The 23,272-nt window shown below is 42.3% G+C and overlaps 1 protein-coding gene across 1 annotated transcript in view; it reads right to left on the bottom strand.

The window, feature by feature from the left end:
- SERINC5 (serine incorporator 5) overlaps positions 1-23,272 on the bottom strand; it is a 41,742-nt gene that overhangs the window by 12,444 nt on the left and 6,026 nt on the right. Inside the window, exons 3-10 of the mRNA XM_066182496.1 lie at positions 17,026-17,092; positions 16,076-16,243; positions 9,220-9,398; positions 8,834-8,916; positions 5,843-5,936; positions 3,993-4,204; positions 3,124-3,219; positions 189-315 (exon numbers count right to left, since the gene is read on the bottom strand). Of these exons, the coding sequence (XP_066038593.1) occupies positions 189-315; positions 3,124-3,219; positions 3,993-4,204; positions 5,843-5,936; positions 8,834-8,916; positions 9,220-9,398; positions 16,076-16,243; positions 17,026-17,092 (1,026 nt within the window). The remainder of the gene's footprint in view (positions 1-188; positions 316-3,123; positions 3,220-3,992; positions 4,205-5,842; positions 5,937-8,833; positions 8,917-9,219; positions 9,399-16,075; positions 16,244-17,025; positions 17,093-23,272) is intronic.

Genomic DNA, 23,272 nt, shown 5'->3' with positions numbered 1-23,272 from the left:
TTGTATAATCTTGTTGAACATTTTTAGCCAAAATGTCTAAAATTCTGAAGCTGGAGACAGTATGAACCTTTCAGCTCAGCTTTCTTCCACACCTCTCTGTGACTTTGCATGAGGCCTGCTATAAGCCTTCACTCTGTCGGCCACAGCATTGCATTTACAGAAGGGTAAGAGCAAACTCCCAGACTTACCAAGAGTATAAAATGCAGCCAAACAGAATGGTAGTACCCAAGCCAGTAACCAGGTTTTCATCTCTGTGCAGGCCTTGGCTGAATTCAGGTACACAGATTGTGATATTCCGGTTGTTTTCATCCAGGACTTCACAAAACAGAACGAACAAAAACAACAGTTTGCAGAGCTCATTTCATTGCATTTTAAAGTAATCTTCAGACTGAAGGCTTTCATTGAATTTTTATTATCTGACAGTAGGTAGGTAAATTTCAGTTGTTTCTGTCTATCCTTTAGAAAGATTAAACAGAAAAAAAATGGGTAAACCTGACCTGGCAGACTCCGTGTTTCAGACAAACAAAAATGCAACTTAGTAAGGTACTAAAATTTCCTGTTTGACCACAACAGATAAAAGAGGGAAAAAAACACCAAACCTGTTCTGTAAAAGAAGAAATATGAAGTTGGAAGTATGCCAACACTTCACCCAAGGCTACAAAACCATGTAAGACCAAGGTAGTACAGAAATTTCTTTGACAGCAAGGATGCCTTGGGGACAATTATGAAATCCATACAAGGTGAAAAAATAGTTGATCAGTAGTTGCCCTGTTCTCAGACTGACTCTCAGAAGACCAAGGAAAAAAAGATGCACCAGTTACAGGCAAGCTTTTATCTTGGCATGTAAGCAAATCCTATTTCTGGGTCCCTGAAATGAAACCAATTCAGTCCTTGATGTTCCAAGTTGCATCTGATTTTTTGTTATCTCCCTGGGGTCAAGGCAAGGCACAGAGTAGACTGCAGCATCACCCCAAAGCAAGAGATGACAGCTGCACCTTAATATCAAATCAAGAGCTTTTTGAGTCAATGCTGCTCAAGGCATTTCCTTTTTCCCTCCAGCAAGCACAATGCACTCCTATTGAGGCAGAACAACTGTTTCTAGGGGCAGAGGCAAAAATGCAGCAAAGACTACATCCAGGTTAAAAATAAACTCAAAGTCAGTCTCCTGACCCAGTGGGAGAGGACTTTGTATGGCCCTGCACAAACAGCTTTATCAGCACGCAGCAGGGACAGCACCAAGGGGAGAGTAAACAAAAGGATGACCAGCCTTTACAGAACGCTTTGGCCAGAGATGTGCAGACTCCCACACCTGTTTCCATTAACAACATGTCTGCAGCCAGGCAGGTCCATTGTTTGGCAGGTGCTTTAGCCAACTCTGGCACCAAAAAGCTAAGGCAGGCTATAATTAGCAGAGATTCAAGAAACATCACGTTTTGTTTGCCCATTCCTTCTAAAGATATTTGTAACTCTTTTGCAACAGGTGTTGCAAATACCTGTAACTTGCATTTTTTTCAGGCCTTATATGCAAGATGTCCAATTTTTTTAATCCCTCCTTGACAAATGAGTCAATGTTAGGCAAATTTATAGCAAACCTGAGTTACAGGGCCTGGGACACCATAGTAAGTGCCAGGGCCTCAGACATTCCCTAGCACATGCCACTGTGAAAGCTGACAAGCAAATGTGGAGTCCTTATCACACAGAGAGGCGAGGAAGGAGCACCTCTGAGAGCAGACGACAACCGTGAAAATTCTCAGCCGTGGGAAGACAAGGAGGTCTAAGAGTGTGCTTGATGCATACTCTAACAAATGCAGTAACCACACTTGCAATATATACAGGAAGAATTAGAACATTCACTTAACTGCTGAAAACTTTGTCTGTAACAAGTATGAAGGCAAGGCAAATGATTTAATGCCACATATCAATTCATTCTCCTTCTTTTTCTTTTTACACTGTGGCAAGACTTTTAGGTAACTCAGATGCCTTCTAAATTCAACTCTATATTAATTCAAAACACTGCTAAAGTTTCATATGTAAATTTTACACCTAAATACTGTCTGGTTTACTTTCTAACTCTAGAATACTCTTGTGTGTATGTCTGTACCTACACAAGTAAGACAGACTTTTTCCTCCATCTCTCCCCTTTCTTCTTGAGAGCTGGCTGCATAAACTTTTCCTTCCTCTCATTGGACTTATTTTCCTCTATTGTTGTTTCAGCTATTGAACACTAAAAGTTGGGCAGTAATAAAGAAAAGGGTGTTTTAGTACTAATTCGAGCCAGAAAAATCTTCTCTAAGGAAAAAGAATGCTTCCAATGCAAACATATGAATCTGACATTTATTTGGGTAAAGGACAGTTTGAATTGTGCTGTGAAGTCTTGCTCTGGTTTTGTAGTGTAAAAAACTTAAAACTCTAGCAAGTTCCATAATTCTGAATTGCAATACCGGTGGCTAAAAGGCAAGTGGAGTTCAAGAACTCTGCGGAAGAACAGCATCATTTTAGCTGCAACATAACTCTGAGATATAACTCCAAGTCCTTTCTCAGAATATTTCCTCTCAAAACAAAATACTAGTGGTTCTCAAGTTTTTGCTTTTTTAAGAGTCCAGGCCTACCTAGCAGACTAATACTAGGAGAAAAAAGTGTCGTATTAGTATCCACTTTGATGGCCAGCACCTACTAACTGGACCTTGAAAGCTTCTGGATGGAGCAGATCACCCAGCTTCTTCCAGAGGAATCCAAACACCATTTGTTTCAATCCTTTCCTATCATGTGACCTAACACATTAAGTAGCTTGTCATATCCTATTTTATGAGGACGTGTACTTGTCATAGGAGGAACAGACTACAAGACTTTGGGAAACTTTTTCACAGGAAATAGGGAATGGTGGAACAGATTCAACTCACCCCAGGTAAGTTAAGTGCCCCTGACCAAAGCATTTAACACACACGGAGAGTGCCAGTTGCACAGTCTCTTGCACAGATTTATTTGTACCATTTGCAATATTTTCTGTGAAGACCAAACGCAGCACTTCTACATCCCTCAGTCTGTTAATCCAGGTTTACTAAATTCTTCCTTTTAATACACATAATGTTTAAAAGAATTTACATAAAGCATTAGATAACTTACTAGTTTCTGGTGGTTTGCTGGATAGTGCTGAGAAAGTGAGGTACATGACATAGCAGCTGATAACTCCTGACTGCAGCAAGCCAGAATGGGGCTGGCCTTTACAAGAAAGAGGAAAATTAGTTATTTTTGTGGACACTTTAGCAAACTGAAAAATAAATTTATGTCCTTTAAAAACAGCACACCAGTGTATTTTTTTTTTCCTCAAGGCAGCTCAAGGCAGTTAACAAATGTTTGAGGCAGTTTAGATACAGTTCCACTGTACAATAAAGAGAAAATAGTCTATCCTTTAGTTCTGTGGGCTGTATTAGAAAAGTGTTAGAGATTCCCGTGTAAGTAAAGAATCACCTCTGGGCTTCTGCCAAATGCAGCAGCTTTTCAAAAGCTATTGACAAGATGCCACAATAATTAAATTTGCCTCTAAAAATCTCTGTTGGAGTCACACTATGATTTTCAATAGTAGAATATCTTGCCCAATGTATGCAAGGTACTAACAGCACACAAAGTATAAAATACTGCTGGCAACTCCAACAGGCCCAAACGCTATAAATGATAAATCCCAAGAAGTCAAAAGTACATGGTAAAGTACGAGTGAGTTTGAGAGCTACCACTGCCAGACGTGGGTAAATTTCACAACACAGTTCCAGCCATCAGCAGGGGGGCCTTCTCTACACTATGTGCCTGATGGCACACCCAAAATGTCTCACACTTCTGTAGTTTTAGCACTCAAGCTGACAATAAGCAACAGCACTTCACAATGTAGATAAAGAGTCAAGAGCAGCACCAACTCTGAACTATCCTGATGGCTTATGCCTCCAGGCACACAATTGTGGCAGCACCAAAAATCCAGGAGAAAACGTCAGTGGACTCACGATTCTGGACGCAGGGGGATATGGCCACCAGGGACACAAAGAGGCACAGGCCTCCGTTCACTCCGATCAGGACCTTGTTGTACATGCAGCCCTCGGAGCGCGTGTAGAAAAGAGCCATCAGGACCAGAGCTGCCACGGCAATGGAGTACAGGATGAGAGTGACCAAGGCAAGCAAACCATTCCACATCTGCTTATGGTTCGCACCTGCAGTCCTGGGGAGAGAGACACAAGCATCTTTGTCTTCCCTCGCCCAGCTGAAGAGTTCATAACCTCAAACACAAAAGACAGTGTTTGCTTTCCCAAAGCACGTGTGCATCACTACACCAGCACAGGCTTTTGCAAGGTTCCAACCCATGAAACAGAGGGAAACATTCCTTAGCATCAGTGTTTATCTTCTGTGCTATAACAATTGGCTCCTTCTGTAATTATAGCCCAGTGTTGACTCCTACAGCTCCCAGGAGTTCTCTGGGATCAGCCCACAGCAAATCTTAGCTCAATACTTCAGAGGTTTCCTCAGCAGCAACTCCAAGTGTTCCAGGCTGAGCAAGTGCTGCTCTCCACACAACGAAACCAGAGGTATATTGCTTGGCATGGCCTCTCTTCTGCTCCCTGTACTACCTTGATAGTTTCACTACTCTTTCACTCAGAAAGCCTTCTCTCCTTTTGGGTCAAAACACAAGTCTCCCTCAGCTAAAGAGGGATCCATCTTGTTTTCCTTTCTTCACCTTCCAAACATCTCTTGCAAAGCCCACCAGGGTTTAAAAGGAGCAACTAAAACAGTTGTTTTGAAACAACGGGCTATTTTGTAGATGGAAAGTCTTTTCACTGGGATTTTCTTTTCTGTTGTTTTGTGGAAACAGGACTTATTTTAAAAGAATATCTAATGTAAAGAGAGCTAAAGTTAAATCTGGTGCTGGAAGTCTTCTATCTAAAAAAAAAAAACAACCAAAAACCAAAAAAAATCCCAAACAAACAAACAAAAAAAAACCAGCTACAGTAATTAGCACTAAAAGTATCTGTGGTGTAAGGAGTTCTCACCTCTTCCTCCCTGAAACAGGAGTTTAACAAAACTGAAGGTTTGCTAAAACTCTTTCTTAACAGGTGGTATTTTAATTAGGACAAGAGAGAACTGCAAGAGTTTGTAGAGGAGGAAATATGAGACAGAAAGGGTGGAGGTGGAGACAGGAGAATACATGTGGGAGGACAATTTAAATATTTTAATTTGATGAGAGGTGAAGGGCTAGGACAGTAACAGAAAATATACTGAACCAAAAATGCAATGTATATCCAGGTTGATAGTGAAATCTCACATATTTAGATGACAAGAAAGAAGCTGAAAACAAATTAGCAGTTCTTAATTTGTGAAAAAAAAAAAAAATAACACGCATTAAGCTGACACAGAAAAAGCAGGATATATCGGTTCACAACATTGCACACAGTTCCACTATTACGTTTTGCAAATCCAGTTTTATTCTCTTTCACCACTCTACTTAGCAGATGTATTTTCATATAAAATACAGAACAGCTTAAAGTAAGAAAATTTTGCATTCCAAGACACTACTACTTAATAGAAGCCAAGCAGTTCAGGTTAAGAATACATCAGCAGAGTAGAAGTGGATGTGAGGAAGTAGATATGGCGTAGGATCAGAGTAGAAGTGCATATGAGGAAACATTTCTGTTGGGAAAAGAGAAAGTAGGTGAAGCAAATATGAACAGCTCTGAATACTGACATTCAAGTGTCTTCTTTCAAAAATAACATCCAAGATACTTTTACATTCTTTCTTTGGAGAGAAGTATTGGTCAGGAGTCCACCAGAATTTTAAGCACATAACTACTTGCCCAATACATACCAATTTTTATTCCACTTGTGTGCAAACTCAACCAGCAGGATGAGCTGAATGGCAATGAAAAGGAACCCTCCTGTTGCTCCTACGTAGCGCCAGGCTGCAAGGCAGAGAGGCAGAAAATAGGTCAAATGCCTATCCCTTGAGATAAAATGGATTTATTGTCTATGTAGTGAAGCTGTTAATGTGGTTTGAATAACTCAAGCTCACAAATGCAGCCAGAGATGAGAAATTTCAGATGAAAGGCCAGCTAAGTTAACTCAAGATTAGCTCCCTGATGAATTCAGCTTGCAACCTGCTACACTTTCAATATAATCATGTTAGAACAGCTACTGAGTTTCCCTAACCTAGAAAATTTTTGTGGAGGCTGTGAGTTACTATATTCAGACAGAAAATACTGAAACCTTTATTTGTGACTGGCAGGAGGGAGGTGGTGTGAAAGCATTCCACAGGAATCTAAACCCTGAAATTGCAAGGTACTGGAACCCATTCATTACTAAAAAGGGCAATTTCTTCTCTAGATTCCAGTACCACACAAAAACAAAGGTGGGGTTTATCTATTCACAGATGCTGTTCTGAGCCACTCCCAAGGAACACTTAGTATTCACTAACTGGTTTTAAGACAGGTTACTTGGGTACTTAACTGTTGACCTACATATACTTTATTTGGGTCGCTGCTTGGATGCTCTGGACAACAGATTTCTTACATGCCATATCAGAAGTGTCTGAGGAAATACAGATACCTATTTTAATTTTTAGCTGTATGTACAGCTTGTGCTGCTCTGCAGTATACAGCCTACAAATTACTTCAAGTGTGCAGCTGATTTCAGTGAAGAAAAGACCAAGGAAATACATCAGCAAAATTCAGCCATATCCTTCCATTATGCTTTCCTTTTGAAAAAAGCACATGTAAGTTAAGTGGAAGAATGGAACAGTCAGGGCTCATTTCCATTAGCAGCTGATGTAGGGATTACTTTATTTTTTTTCCTACTTTATCATAAGCTCGTTATTTAAAAGCAAGCAAAGAAGTCATTGTCTGGTTTGCTAAACATATTATATACACTTGATAAGCATTCTATTCTTCAAACATACAAAACAAAAAACCAGAAGAAGTTATTCTGTAAGAAAGTCCATAAAAAATAGGCAGGGCAAAAAGTGGCATGTGTATTTGGGAGAGGGAGAGTAGGAAAAGTCAGACCAATGCAGTGAATAATTAAACATAGACTCCCCAGACTCCCGTGATCTCCCCCTGCCACTGTATAAAGCAGAACATTTACAGATCAATCACAGATAAGGTCAGCACAGCCAGTGTGGATTTAACACTACAACCCACAGAAAAAACCTACTGCTTGTACATAATCTTACACATAATCCATGATTAACAAAGCATTTGGGAAACATGGCAAGAGATTTTATTTCTCAAGAAAAAAATAAAGGCAGTTGGGAGAATGACCCTCTCCCACTAAAAAAGCCTCAAAACCAACCAACAGACCAAAAGACAGTGTGAGTTTCTTGACAGGAGGGGAGAAAACCTCACAAACATACTATATCCACACCATCTGTAAATCTCGAATTCAGGGGCAGACAAGAGGTCAGTTTAGCAGGAGTTGCAGGATACAGCTTTAGAGTGAAAAGTCATGAGCTAATTTGGGAAGAAAGCTTGTTAAGCTGCGTCTCTGGACTACATTAGACTGCTGTTGAGAATCAGCACAAAAAATTCTGTTTCTGCTTTTCTGCAAACACATCAGCTCCTGAAGACCCATGAAAAGGGTCGCTTGCTAAGATGACAGGCAGTCTCACCTGTTCACGAGTACAAAGCATCTAATCCAAATAGAATGGGTCCTAAGGACAAATACATACAGCCATCCCACAACTTCACAGAGGAGAGGGAAGAGGGGCCCCGAACTGTGCCAGGGCCAAACAAACAGACAGCAAGAGCAAGAAGCTGAATTATACCTGTCAGTGGTTGACTTGTAGTGATTTTTACTTAAGTTTCCCAGAGTTCTGTGCTTACAGTCTATCTGTCCACTCTATTCTCTTCCCCATGTTACCCCCTTCTCTCACCTTTTTAAACACCCTGGCTAGAGCAGATGGGTGTTGAGAACAAGGTAACCAAGCAACTCTTGGTGGGCAGGCAGCATACACAACTGCTCCTTTTACTCCTTTACTGATCCCATCTCTTTTCACCCGTCCAGATCCAACAGCTTACTGGCTTACAAGTACCTGTAAGATGTACTTACTGCAAATGTAAGAGAACAAACTGATCTCGGTATCACCAGAACTCTTGCTCCTGGCCCACGAGACTCCTGTGATACATTTCCCTCCCAGCTGGCACTTCAGTACTGGGCTAGTACCAGCGTGCTTGTGCTGTGCCAGCATTCCTTCCAAAAGTGGAAATGCTTCTGATGTGGCATCCTCAGCAGAGCACACATACCAGGGCTTAAGAACTCTAATTTTACCTTGCTGCACGTATGCCCCCAAAATGAAAATTAACAACATCCCAAATTCTTTAGGGGCACTTCAAGTTTCCAGGCAGCAAACACCACTGCCCAGCAGGTTACTGTGCCTCCTGGAGCACTGGCACCTCTCCACGGTGCAGCCTGACGGCTGCACTATGCCAGAGCTACCTGCACAAGCCAAACTAAAATGCAGCTCTGTGTTCTTGAGTAAACAGCTCCTTCGGCACTGTTATCGTTCTGTATTTCTAAAAGAATTGGCAAGAATTCTTAGAGAATTGATACAGTAGTATCGTTACCTACCACTTCGGCCTGCTCTTGGTCAGAAAAAATCATGCTGTTTCCAGCACATTCACATGAAGACCACCATGTAGTTTGCACACACAGTGTTCCCCCCAAACAACTCCAAATGCTATTTTTGCATCTGGCCTGTAAAGCCTTTACTTGAAAGAAACAAGGCAACACCCATGTTGATCAGACCTCTCAGATTTCTAACCACTCACAAGATAGTAGAGAATGAAGCAGCATAAGAATGACATACCATTGAGGAAAGTGTCCTGATCAGGAATGAAGAAGGCTCCTGAGCACATTGCTGCCAGAACTATAAGCTTAATAAGCCAGAATCTGCATGAGAGGAAAAAAACAAGCAAAAAAAAAAAGTGGTTTTAATAGGAATTAGAGATTTTCAACTTTAGTATCACAAGAAATCTCTATTTAAAGCACAATGAGAAAAAAAACCCATCCTTTGATGACTGATGACCACTTTACTTGGTTTCCACTCGACCGCGTTATTTCTGACAATAAGAGCAAAGTAAAGTTTTTTGGGTTTGGGGGTTTTTTTCTGCCTAGTACTACAACCAAGTGGAAAGTTAGTGGTACAAACTTGTAAAGAGATGTGAAAATTGAGCAATCAAACAGAAAACTCACCCATTATGAATGTATGCTCGGCAGCTTTTGCTGTTGTTAATTTTGATGGTGAACAAGAAGAATAAAAAGAAGAAACAGGCCATTCCAAAGCAGACTTTGTACACTGCAGAGTATCCCACCAACTTCTCACACATCTCACCCGCCTGAATACCCTTGCACATCTGCTTGTAGAAGGGAATCTGAAAAACAGAACACATTATATATAAGGTGTTGGAACGGACATGAAGCACACATAACCAAACACATCTACATCTGTGCACCACTGACTTTTCACTGGCTTCATTTAATACCTTTGACTTTTGACATCCCTTCAGCCTGGATTTCAGGGTTCAGGGGATATAACAAAATCTAAAACATAAGGGACTGAAGTCTTCCAGAGCCTTCACTCAACTCTTTACAGATCCCTTGGGGTACAAGTCCATCTTCCTTCAGCTCTCCTGGTTCATGCCATTCCTGCCCATTAGTGCTTGTTCCCTTACCCTGGGGATCTTCTCCCTATGCTGTACAGCAAAAGACTCTGATTGCTCCAGTAATCCAGCTTACATGAGACATACCAGGGGCTGGTGCTGCCCTGGCTAGAAATGCAGACTGAAGCACACCCAAGTGTCACAGGGGCAGCAACCACCGTCCTCTCCATCACAGCTTCTGAAGGGGAGTTGTGCCAGTTGACCTGATTTTGTTTTAAATTAACAGAAAGGTGGAATATTCCTGCCTCTCTTGACTCATTAAATATTTGCCTTTGAGGCCTTTCCCCACAAAGGGGAAAACAAACAGCTGCACATTTTGGCTTCAGTTTCACCACATGAACATGATGCTGGGTGCTCAAAAAAACTGGTCTGTGTGGCCAAGACCCACTGCTGTGAGGCACCTCTGTGTAGACATCCACCCCTCACAGCCAGAGAACCATTTAGCAGCACAGAAACACAGGAATTTAATTAGAAAACCACTGTCCATTTCAAAGAAGAAAAGGGCTCCTCTGTATGCTTACAGCCTTCAGCTGAGGCTGGTAAGACCAGTTGAACAACACTATTAAACTCCCTGGAGTTGACTGCTGTTGTCCGTACAGGTGACTGGAGGATAGAGTAGCCAACATGTAGCAGGACACAGCACGCACAAATCAACAGCTACGGCAAAGGAAACCCCCTCATTCAGCAAGCAGGTCAGTACACAAATCCATAGCAATGAAAGAGTAACAGGGCCTGGGTGCTAGCCATCAGGCAGCATTCCCAGCCGGGTAGAAAGCCCTCTGAGATACAGGAAACAAGTGATAAACAAGCAAACTGCCAGCTTCCAGCCACCAGGCTCTGAAAGCCCACCTCTTCCAGCACGGTATGCAACTTCAATCCATGTCCCAGAAATCCAAACCAACCAGGAGCTCAACAACCCTCCCAGCAGTTTCTCAAAAAGGAGCTCACAGCAACACTGAGTTGCCGAGCTAAGGGTAGCAAACCTAACTATAACAATATGGGGCTGATCCTCGGTGGGCTAGAACCAGCCCAGGAGATGAAAACTGGTCTCAGCACAGCTGTGCGGTGTTATGAGAACGAATTCAAGCTGGGCCACTCCGAGTTGCTCTTTCAGCAGTACTCAGAGATTAGTAACCACTGCATAAAGAGGCTGGACACTAAACAAGTAGCTGTGGCTAACTTGCATCCAAGAGTTTTTGAAAAGCTCCTGAGAAATTGTCTGGAGCATCAGCAACTCTTTTCCCAGGTCTTGGAAAGCAATGAAATGTCAGACTGGGCAAACATGCCAGCATTCAAAATGAGCAAATGGACTGACTGGAATAATTATGAGAACCATCAACACCACAGTGATACCAGGGCAAGCCATGGGGCCACAACAATGGCAGAGAAAGCAACTGGGCTATCAATTAATGTTTTCCTGTTCTTTGCTTATAATAATCATCAACCAGGAGAGGTCAGAAAATGACCTAAAAATATTTCTGGGAAAATTACTTATTTGTTTGACACAGATGATAGTACTCACCAAGGAGACAATTTTTTACAAGATGTGTTCACTTTACTTACAAGACCTTCAGAATAAAACACAACAAAACAAAAATATCACAGAACTTATCTGACTAGCCAATTAGAAACAGATCTCTGGGTAACTATAAATAGGCACCTTCTTTAATTGCATAGGTCTCTACAGAGATCTTGATGGGAGTTTTGAACCTATACATTCTTTCCTCCTGTACGTATTAACTTCATTACAGGTCTGGCTGAGAGAAAATAGATGGATTCACAAGAACAAGAACAAGCTCAGTTTGCCCTACATAAGCAACAAAGAGTTTAGCCACCATGCAGTATTCACCACGCTATGCAGTAAAAACTGATGGCCACAGAAACAGTCCCGTGGGACTGACTGCTCTTTTCAGAGACCCATGGTCATAAAGGAACAAAACAAGAATAAAATCAAACTCTTGGAGACCCTAACAAATAAAACACACAAGCACACTGCTGGGGACAATAGGACTGGTGTAATAAAAAGGGCATGTTTTTTGTGAAAGGACAGTCTGCTGCTGGGAACAATTTATCAAGCCTTATGTGACTCCACCAATAGACAAAGGAGACTAATCTTTCTTTCTTTTCAATCTGTATCTCTGAAATATGTTCAGCTGCTGAGAAGGCTGCCCACCCTATGTGCTTTACCATGCTAACCATTTGCTGGATATTTTTGACAGCTGTTAAGTCACATTAGTTACTTGCCAAGATACAGTGAGATAGCTACTTTTGTACCTTTAAAAGCAGCAGAAGCTAAATTCTTTGACCTCCAAGTAGAGGACAAAGCATTCTTGTTGCAGAAACCCAGCGTCCGCTACAGTAACACGAAGGCCTCAGCTGCTGCACAAGCAAGGATGTTATCACAGCAAAGCTGGCAACTTTCCAGCACGCACTGAAGCCCTCAGAGACGATCAACATTTGAGCAGCATCTACAGAAACAGGATGCCCTGAACTCACTCCCCTCTCACTGCAAGCACACAGAACCATCTGGGTGCAAGAAGCCAACGCTGGGGCCTGGCCACCCTCAGGTGTGGTCTGTCAGCACCCAAAGGTGCGAGCACGGGAGCACATCCGAGGGGACAGGAAGGAAGAAGGGTGTAGTGATGCTTAAGCTCAGCTTTCATATTTTCAGATTTCTGTGCTGCCTAGGGATGTAGTTCTGAGCCTCACATTAAGTGCTAGTGAGCTCTATTCACAGAGTAGGTAGATGAAACAAATCCTTTTCATGCTGAGGACCAAGGAAAACTTTCAGGCCCAAAAGCACAAACAATGGTCAACTGAAGAGAAAAAACAAGACGGATGAGACCTCACAACCTGAAGCTGTAATTGGACAATTAAACCCCAATATGCAAATAGACCAAAACTTATAAAAATGTAAGACCTCGGGACTGGTGATCCATTTTGTGACCATTCTTTGTGCACCCTGAGCGTAGCCCTGGTCAGGCCCTGTCCTGCCCAAGGTGGATTCTGGATGCCTTGCAATAAATACCGGCTTTATTCTCTAGTTCTGTCCAGTCTCTGTTTCAGGTCAGCATTCCCAAGGCATCAGTAAAAACAGCCCTGCAGGACCCTGCTTTCACCTGGATGTCCTCATCCAAGGAGGGAGAATATGGCAGACAAACTTTGTTATGGAAACAGAGGACGCAGGAATGAACTTGAAGGTGGGAAAGCAAGGGCAAAAAAACCCTAAGTAAAATCACCTGCTTTGGGCAGCTGGGAAATTAAATAAAAAACCAAGAAACAACCAGACCAGAACATATCATCATGAATCTATGGCTAAATTTTTATCAGAAACATGCAATAAGCATCTGCACTCAGAACCCCTATTTTTGGTAGCACGTTTGGGGTTTAACATGCAATAATGCAGTTAAGGGCCAAGATATAAACCTAGCTGGGGAAATAAGCCTGAAAGTGTGTTTTGCCAGAACATGTGACCATCTTGTACTGAAATGCTTTCACACAACTAAACTGAGTTTTACTGGTGTTTGTTTTCCTGAAAATATCTTCTTTTTCTTTTCATTAATTAAGTAGGACATGGATATTTTCAAACTGAAACCACTAGTTTTTAAAGAGCTTTAACATTAAAAATTTGGCTTTAAAAAATCAAAACATTGCCTTGAGAGATCGAAACAACTCTTTCCCTTTTCTACTCTCAATTATCCTTTCAAAGCCTGTAAAATGCAAGTTTTTCCTTCAACAGAACACATGGGAGTAAAGCTGTATCTGTTTTTAAAAAAAACCCAGCATAACAAGAAAAAAGAAATAATACAGGGATCAAGGTATTGAAGCCCAACATGGAGTGCAATGCTTATTGGTCTTTTCTATATTTCTGTCCCCATCACTGGGCTCTCAAGTCTTGATTGATGAATATCCAATCTTTTGCCTTGATATGCAATGCTGCTCTTGCAAAATCTATTTTACATTTTTCTATCCAAAATTTTCCTGCAAATAACCATCATCTGCTTCCCTGTTCCTCCACTGCCTCTTCCTTCCTTCCCCAGAGATCTGCTACTGTAGACTTGGGAACTAACAGCAAAACAACCAAAGTGAAAAAAACACCTCTCACTGACAAAAGAGAGATTCCTTCCATGTAAGATCAGCATGAGTATTTGAACTCTGCACTGGCAAAGGAGACAAATGGTTCCTCGCCAAGATTACAGCTCTAAAAAGGACTGTGCTACAATTTAAAATTTGAAATTCTTTACCTAAATACAGGTATTAGGAAAAAAAATCTGATTAAAATTAATCAGAATCTGTCTTCTTGCAAAAAAAAGAGAGGGTGAAGTCCTAAAAATATCACGCAAAGTATTTGCTTACAGTCTGGCTTCAGGAGCTGGGAGTGTTCCATGACCCAGGCAAAAGTAAAGGAATAAGTAAGTGCACAGCACTTTCAAAACACAGCTCATCACTGAGAAGCTGAGACTGGTTAGTCTGAATAAGTATTTTCAAGGTGCACTCTATTTAAACTGTGCTGAATTAGCTTCAGAGGTCTTTGAACTTTAAACAGCCCTGAACATAATTATTAAATTAGAAAGCAGATAAAGAAAGCCTCGTTTCAGATGGTCCATTTCCCATTCAAAGACATCAAATGCTCTAAACTAAGAGAGTCATTATCTTTCCACTTCAAACGAACAGATCCTCTCTGTGCCATTTCTTCCCACACTGAGCTTTCAAGACTATGAACTGGAAAAGAAATTTGGCACTACTGAAAAGCATGTTGTTGAAGGTTTCTTGAATCACTTTTCTGTTGGATAAAAAGTATTTTTTTGTTAGGGATACAAGCTGCATTAAAACCACACTACTGATGGAAAAGAACTTTATGAAATTTGGATATGAGCACATAATTTGTCTCCCACACACTTAAGTTCCTTGGGTTATTCACTTTGTTGCCAAGCTAAGCATCTAGTAAGTCAAAGTAATTCCAGGCAAGCAATTTCAGCATGCATATCTTAAAAATTAACAGTTTTTAAGCCACAGCTCACAGACAAGCATCATGTCTGTACTGGGCGCTCCTACAGGGTGGTCATCAACTTCTGTTGGCTTGGGGTAAAGTGTGGCACTAGGATAACTCATGCTAAGTGCTATTAAAGGAAAGAAAATTAGGATAGAACATACTAAGAAGGTACAGTGGGAAGAAAGAAAGGTCACAGGCAGCAGAGCACAGAAGCCCTCAAAATAGCCTGCTATAAACCTACTGGTTCATCTGTGCTGCAGGAAAGGGGGTGCTGCCACCAGCTTCTCCATCTGGGATGCCCTGGAGGGAACTGTTTCAGAGACAACCAAAAGTCAAGTGCAGAATGTAACCAGGGCATCAGCTTGTTCAGCAACTGGTCCAACAAGGAAAGAGGCCTCACTGTGCAACCTCACTCTCTTGGGAGAGAAGCACAAAACAACAAGATGCTTGCACTGATGGAAGCCTTCTGAACCTCCAGAACAAGCACATACACAACCCCGAAGGAGGCTCAATGATGCATTTGGTGCAGAACCTTCATTTTTTAAGAATTAAGCAATGCAGCCCTTGTTCCCTCTAGTTAAAAGCAGAGTTTTGTTATTGTAGTTTGTAGGGGGTGAGAGAGAGGATTTGTGCTACTTGGGTAGCTTATGAAGCCAAACCAAATATGTGGTACAACAGGACCAGTGTGTGTGAGGACAAGCAGGCTGGTGAACATTTAGCTTCGGAAAGTTATATTAAGACTCTGAAAGAAACATGAGTTTTAAAATCTAGCTTTAGCCAGAGCGCCTTTCATGCTTTTGAAGCCCTCTAATTAAAAAGACAATTAGAGATGAGCAATATTTGCTGTGGTTAGAGCCCATGTGAACATAATGGCTCAATACACACTGAAGAAAACCTCTTGCAGAGGCTCTGCAGCATTGTATTTTGCAGTAGTTTGTCACACCAGGAAGGCAGAACTAAAATTGCAACACTTGAAGAGTTATTTTCTAATTTGCTGCTTCTGCTGCTGAACAAGCTGCCAGAGAAAAAAATCAAGGTTAGACTGAACTGATTTGTTCTACTAAAACAAGTTCCCAAATACTTTTTTTCCCTCTTGTGACACTGCCTGCACAGCAAACCCGGGATGGGTTCACTGCAGCGGATTTCTGCACTGGAGAGGAAGGATGCTAGGCCTTGGCTCTTCCTGTTGTGAAACATACTCAGTGGGTGACAGGAAGGCGCTGAGTGTGGAAAAATCAAAGGACTGAGTATGGAAAATTATCCCATCTGGGTTTAGAAGTGGATGGGTGGAGGACACTGACTGCCTCTTCTGAGGGAGCACCCCTACACACAAAGAGCAGTGGAAGGAGCTCTGTTTTCTTCCAGGGGCAGCAGTGACCACATCTGTGTTACTTACGTGAGTTTTCATTTCATTAGCTACTGTTGTAGACATCATGACACAGCAGATGATGGTCACCAGGATGAAGTAAAGGGCATACATGAAGCGGGTGCTGGTTGACTGTTTTATCTTGGGGCAGCATTTGCAGCACAAGGAACAAGCAGCAGTACCACAGCAGCAGGCCAACTGAAAAGCAAGACAAAAAAACACAAGTCAAAAACCCACGAAAACCTTCCATCTTAAGGTTTCTATTGTGAAAGTTAGGCAGGGAAGCTGGGAGACTTCCTGCAAAACTCCAGAATTTCTCAAGTCCTCTCCTCCCAGCTGAGCAGCACTTAAGTGGAAGCAGACTGTCTTATTTATCAAAACTCACTAGTTCTAAGCACATCAGTGTCTAGCTTTCCCAGATTTGCTAAGGATGAGAGACAGATTTCCCTGGATATTTTAGTCTTCTACCAACAACTGAGGGCACACCAAGATAAAATCCACGAAACATAGCAAAACCCATGTAATCATTTTATTCAACAAGGAAAAAAGGTACTGAATAAATCCTGAAGGGGATCTAGATTAAGGTTCATTATTTTCTTGCTGTCAGGAGTGTTACTGACTTTCAAAGAACCTGGATTCACCTTCCCTGCCTTCTATTTTTAGAAAAGTCATATATAAAATACAAAGGTAAGCCTTACTTATATTCATAAGGGAGCACTGTCCATGGCCAAGCCCTTACTTGCCATAGACAGCAACTCCATATGGTTCCTGTCTGTGCTTAACCCACCAACCACAACCACAGAAGGAATTTTTGGATATCAGCAGACAGCCAGGAGCGGGGAGCTGCCCTCCCAGTTCTCACTGCTGTTAACCCAGAGTAACCTCACCCCCCTACACTCCCATTTTTCAGGGGCTCCCTGAGGCTAGGTGTGGTGCACTGCCAGAGCCTGGCGGTCCAGCACACCAAGGCTTCTTCTCACTGGTGTTTCCTCAGCTTTTCGAGGGGCCACAGGAACATTCAGAGGACCTTCTGCTTTCAGCAAGCAGCTGTACAAGGAGGATGTTTTCCAAAGGATTGGAAGTCCACTAGTGCCACATTTGAGTCGGCCAGGCAAACTGCATTTGGTTGTATGTGTCTTCAGGCACCCAAGCATCATGCATTGTTTCTCTCCCAGGACACTTTCTCTTCCAGCATCAAGGACCTGTCTGATAAAGGGGAGGGGGTTTCATATGTGTTTGCAGACACACACATATCTAACTCCAGAGAATCTCAATAATTTTGAAGAGATCTCTTGAAAAGACTCCCAGTTTTTCACTTCCCTGCCATGACTATCACAGCAACATTCAAAGTCATGCTTCCTGCCTTCAGGCCCTAGGAAGGGGGAGGCAGACAGGCCCTTCCCTTTCTCAACAGCAGCTCTTCAGTTGCATAAGACATAAAATGGGGACAGTCCAACCCAGCCCCTATGCTGCTCTTCTCTCACTTCACCCCTGGATCTCATGCCAGAGGAGACAGGGCCTCAAAGCATGCAGCTGCTAAAACTGCTGCTACTGCAGAACAGAAATCCTCTCCAAAACAAAATGGGCTCATGCTGGCACCCAAGCTGGAAATTAAAAATACTATGTGCAAAAGCAGATCATGCAAGTAAGCTTTCAAAATAGAAGGCTCTAGTGGCTGAATGGCAATTCTATTTTTTATAGGTAGTGAAATTACATTACCTTTTAGAGCAACAACACAAGTTCAGGAAATAAGGAAGCAAAAACAAGTTACTGATTCAGCAAACAAATGGGATAACATTTCTAAACAAATGCATACCAGAAATGTGTAATTCACCCACTTTAGAATTGTAACAACAAAAAAAAAAAGTTAAGACTAAAGGTCCTTTTAATATGAAAGGATTTGGTATCAGCCTAATGTAAAGTAACCACAATGAATTTGAACTGTTTGCCTTAGCATAACATTAACAACTACAGTATAGAAGTAAAAAGGTATGCAGCTTTAGCATTTGTAAGGAGAAAAACATCTTCCTACACCAGGTGCTAGAGAGCTCTGCCAGTAAAATCTCATCTACATCCAGCAACGTCTGCTGTTCTACTCCTGGGTCCCTGGAACTGCTACTTAAAGCAACAAATGCTTATAACAGAATATGTAAGTCATTTATGTACTTTTCCACATTACTTAGACTTTAATCTTAGTTTCTAATATTGAGCACGTACCCTATAAATAGGAAATTTTTGTGAAAAATACCACTATTTCCATCTTTTTCCAGATGCACCTCTTCAAATACTCTGAACAACCATGGAAACTGTAGAAAGTTGGTTAAACTATTCAGCCACAGCCCCAAATTTGGTGGTTTGGGGGTTTTTTTGTGAGAGCTTTTCTTTTTCTTTTTTTTTTCTTTTTTTAACTGTACCTCTAACATTCCAGAGTAGACAACAATGAAATAGGTGTTATCCAAAAAAAAATGAGAACAGTCTCTGTCCCAAAAACTAAGAAGCTGGCCACAACCTACTGACCCAAGAGGTTTTAAAGATATTATCTTTGGGTGACAGGACTTCAAAGCTCACATATACAAAGAGTTCTCTGTTAGGTTTTGGTCAATGTGCAGCTAAGCTACACAGCTACTCTGATGCCACATCCTTTACTGCAGGCATGGCCCATCTCATTTCTCCTTTGCCTTTTGACTGCAGCCATGGTCTGCAGAGGGGCTCAAAACCCACTGCAAGACAGCAACAGATTTTTTGCATGTTGTGAAACACAGACTGAGTAAAAACGGAAGTGCTGTCAAAAATCTTTTACAGACTTAGCTCATCATTAAAAGCTCCTCCAAAGAATGGGGTTCTACAGGAGGAAGACGCTGTGCAGTTTTAAGGACAGAGACAACCCAAACAAGGTCTGTGACCACTGCCAGCAGGCAGGTCTTGTATGTACAGGTCTGTATGCACAGAGCTCCTTTAGAGTCTCATGATCACCCCAAGCCCAGGTCCCCCAAGAGCCCACCACAGCGGCACCTCAAAGCCAGGCTGCTCCACCAGGAACGTGTCATCCGGCAGCAGGTGCTGGCTTCAAGTTCTTCTCAATCCGAAAGCTCCCACAAGTCAGGCAGCAAGCACAGCCAGCCCGGCTCTCTCTCCAGCTTTACATCTCCTTACAGGAGTGAACACCACAGTCTGACAATTATCACAAACACTGGGCAAATATTCATGCTTTCCACAAACACAATCAGCCAGCTCCCTCACAGTAATCCACCACGATGCCTCAGAGTAAACCAGCAGCCTGCTTTGCTCAGTGCTACTCTTTCAGAGCTCACAGAGGACAGTGCCATCTTGCCTGAGACCCCAGAAATAATAATATAATATATCTGAAAACAGACTGCACAGGATTCGAACTTCTGGGTGAGGGCTGACTTGACTGGTTTCACAACGGCAGCTGTGGAAAGCTGTGTGGGAAATATTTCTGTCGAAATATATTCATAGTTTCACAGACATTTTTTCTGGTAGCCAGGCCAGCTTAACAACCCCAGGGCTTGACCCAGCCTGTCTCCCAGTGACACCAGTTGTGGGTATGATCCCCATATACGCCATTCAGGCAAGAGCTGGACTCAATGACCCTTGTGGGCCCCTTCCAACTGAGACTAAGCTGTGACTCTTCTGTCAGCCACTCACTCACTCCTACCCCTGCTCCAGCTACTTATGTGCCCTAACAGTTCTGGGGGTGACCAAATAAAGCAACCCAGTGGCAAGGTGTGAAAACAACACAATCAACCCTTCTCAACTGCTGATGTATTACACAACAGCAGCAACAGCTCTACCACTTCACGTGAGGGCACAGTGCACCTGCAGGAGGGGAAAGCAGAGGCGATTGTTTTGCAGCTGTTCTACATGCCTTCTGCCTACCCTGAACAGATGTTTCCAGTGGCGTTTTCCTACCACCTCATTTAATCTGAGTGCTGTAGGCACCTGCCAATGCAAGGAACAGTAATTCTGACATTCACCCAGCAAAGGGCAGAAGTAAGCAGACATGTAACAGCCCTCGTTCATGCAAACCACTTTTCCAAGTACAGGCAGGCCTGGACATATTGAACAGCCCCATCTTACAACAACCTGGGGAGTACCTATGGTTAACAAGAGTTAGGTTAACAAAACAGGGTAAAAAAGCAGGCTTACCAAGTTAGGCACAAACTATCAGTTCCCTACAATAAATACTCCACCAACACACACTTAACATCTGCCACACACTCAAGTCTTGATTTTTGCAAGCTGTGATGCAATCTGATAAATCAGTGGAATGGGGTATGACAGTAATGTTAAGCACATGTAACTGTTTACATACAAGACTGAGAAGTAAGAGAACCCATCTTGCCTGCTGCTTTTATAGAGACAGTGAGATTTTAAGAACATATTTTCCACATACCTTTCCAAAAAGATCTCGAAGACTTTAGAAAATACTTTGTGTAGTCATTAAAGTAAGGAGTTTCAGGATCACTGCCCAAAATAGCCTATGGTATTTTTAAATTATACAAACCATAGGCAAGTATCAAGCTTATCACAACAAAGAATTTCCTTTTGGGAGACTTCAGCAGAAATGGTAAAAATCAAAGGGGATAAGAGTAGAATGGGGGAAAAAACCTTCATTCTTTAATGAAATGAAGACTTAGCAGCTTTTCATTTCTTCCTTCCTAACTGACAGCCTGGCAGAGCGTAGGGGGAGAATGCAGGCCTTCCAGCCTGTCCACAGAGCACAGGAATGTGCCTTGCTGAAGCTTCTTTTCACAGGGGCCTAGAGCAGCTTAGTTTTTCATGCACTGCTTGATTACTTGACTACCAGCATTATCTGGGCCATAAGATTTGCAGATAATGCAGTCACTGAGCTGTTAACAGCAGCTCTATCAAAAGCATCCAAACATCTACTCTCACAGCTCCAGGCAGCATCCAAGCAGGCTGGACAGGCAAAGCATGAGAAAGATCCTGAAGGTAGGCTACACACCTGCCCTTGCTCGGACTTCTGGTTTCAGGAAAGAGCATCTAGAAGCAAATATTTTGGTAGTGCACTGGTTCATGAAAACAAGAGATATCTGATGCCAGGTGTCCTCAATGCTAGGAGCTGGTCTTAGACTTACTACTGAAAACCTACTGCTGTTATGCATATGCATTTTCCAAAAGCTTCTTCAACGGGTCACATGATTATGCAGCTGTTTGTCCCTCTGAAGTAACTAAACTCACCAAAAAAGAGGCTTTATTTTGTCTCTGTCTGACTTAACTGGCTTCCCACTGCTTGTCATTTAATATTCAGACTCACGAAGTGACTAGAGCCAAGAGGCTTTGTGAACCAACAAACCAGTTAATCAACTGATGACCTATTTTGAGGAGCATAACTCACACTGCAAACTGTGCAAAACTGAAACAGACTCCAGAGCAAAGTCAGCCCAGACGCTGCCTGAGTCACGCTTTCTGGGGAGAGTTTCCTACCCTCAGCCACCACGGGGCAGACTGCCATACAGCACCAAGCAGCTCAAAACCCAGGCAAAAAAGCTACACTGAGAGTTAAACCGTGGGTAAGCCACTGCCAGGCACTGGCAGGGCTGAATTTAAGCTGCACTGAGAGAGACCAGCTTCAGTCTCTACCCACAAACGTTACTGAAGTGGTAACTCAGCTCAGCATGAGAAAACAACATCGCTGCAAAATGCCTACATTCAAGTCTGCTCTTCTCCTGATGATTTTGGAAAAATCAAGTCAATTGTTTAGTCTGACCTCAGCCTCACAGTGTATCATATCACCCATCTCCTCTACTGAGCTATTTTCCATTAGCATAGACCATTTGGATTTGACAGCAGTTAGGAGGAAGACTGTCCGCCTGTGTGGGTGTGGTTACTTAAATCTGACACTGAAAAGGGAAAAAACCAACCTGCCTTCTAATTTGTCCGCTACAGTTCCCAGGCACTGGTTCCTGGTGAGGTTTTCTCCGCTAGCCTAGACAGCCTTTTCATTTCCTGGTCTTTTCTCCCTGCTCATCAAAGAAGGAAACCAAAACATTTATCCTCAGTCTCACTGGAAGGCTTTGAGACTTCTCCACCAACCACCTAAGTTGTTCAGGGTCTTTTTGCCTGAAAAAAAATCAAATTTGCCTAGTCTCTCCTACAAAATCATAGCTGTCCAACGGCAAACAGTCCAGCAAGTCACTTGACTCCCCTCTCCAGCACACAGCCACAAAGGGGATGGCACTCAGCCACGCAGCACTCTACACACAAGGTGGGCAACCAGCTACATGGCTGTACTTAAAAAGTTGTATTTTATTTACAGTGGTAGCATGCCATCTGGGTTACATATGCTTCAATAATAGTCTCTTTTTCACCAGTCCTTTCGTATGCCTGTGTGTTTCTGGGAGCAATTTTAAATATCCTCTCAAGTCACTGATCCTGAGGCTTCTTTGCATTGAACCCTTGACATTCTTCACTGACAGCAACATCTGCTGGGTGACAGGTTCAGCTGTCCTTTCCTACAATTTCATATTTCACAGTTGTCTCATCTCCAGGTAGTTTAAGCTCATGCTGCTGCCACTTCTCACACTTTCACAGCAGAGGAGATAATAACCAAACAACTGAAAGAGAAGTCAGCAGCGGCAAAGTCTCACAACTGGGGCCATCGCTTCACACAGAGAGTAGATTTTCTCCAGGTTAGGTCTGATGGTTGAGACCAAAACTCTAGAGGTAGGATGGTACAATGTGGTATATCACCAGGTTTAGAGAACAAAATGCAGGGCAGTAACTGCCTAAGTCCATGTACTACTGGAGTGAGGAAGCAGTTAAAAACGAAATTTTCATATGCATTGACTTAAAAGCACGTAGCTGGAACAGCTGCTTTGCTTTTGAATGAACAGACAGCTTTGAGCTGTTCCACAAACATGCTGAGTCTTTAAAAGATGGTTTCAGTACTGAGTCCAAGAGGACTTTAGGGTGTGGAGTAAAAAAAAAAAGGACATTAACACTTTGTACAAAGTGACAAAAGCCAATAAACTGGTACAAAGCCTTAACTCGTTCTCATCCCTTCGTATTAAAAAAAAAAATCTACTCGTTCAAAGCATTGCTAAAGATGCTTCAGTTTACACCAATGTCCTAACATTCACATTTTCGAGACCAGCAGGTTCAAAGTGGAGCCTGCTCACATCCTGATATTGCTTCTTGATAAGCATTTTAAAATATAATGCCTATAGCTTCCTGATATAGGAA

Source organism: Chamaea fasciata, unplaced genomic scaffold, assembly GCF_029207755.1.
Source record: "Chamaea fasciata isolate MVZ Bird 193981 ecotype frontalis unplaced genomic scaffold, bChaFas1.0.hap1 SCAF_4, whole genome shotgun sequence".
NCBI classification, from domain to species: Eukaryota; Metazoa; Chordata; class Aves; order Passeriformes; family Sylviidae; genus Chamaea; species Chamaea fasciata.
Note: the sequence above shows the minus strand (reverse complement) of the source record. Positions and strands in the feature narration are given on the sequence as shown.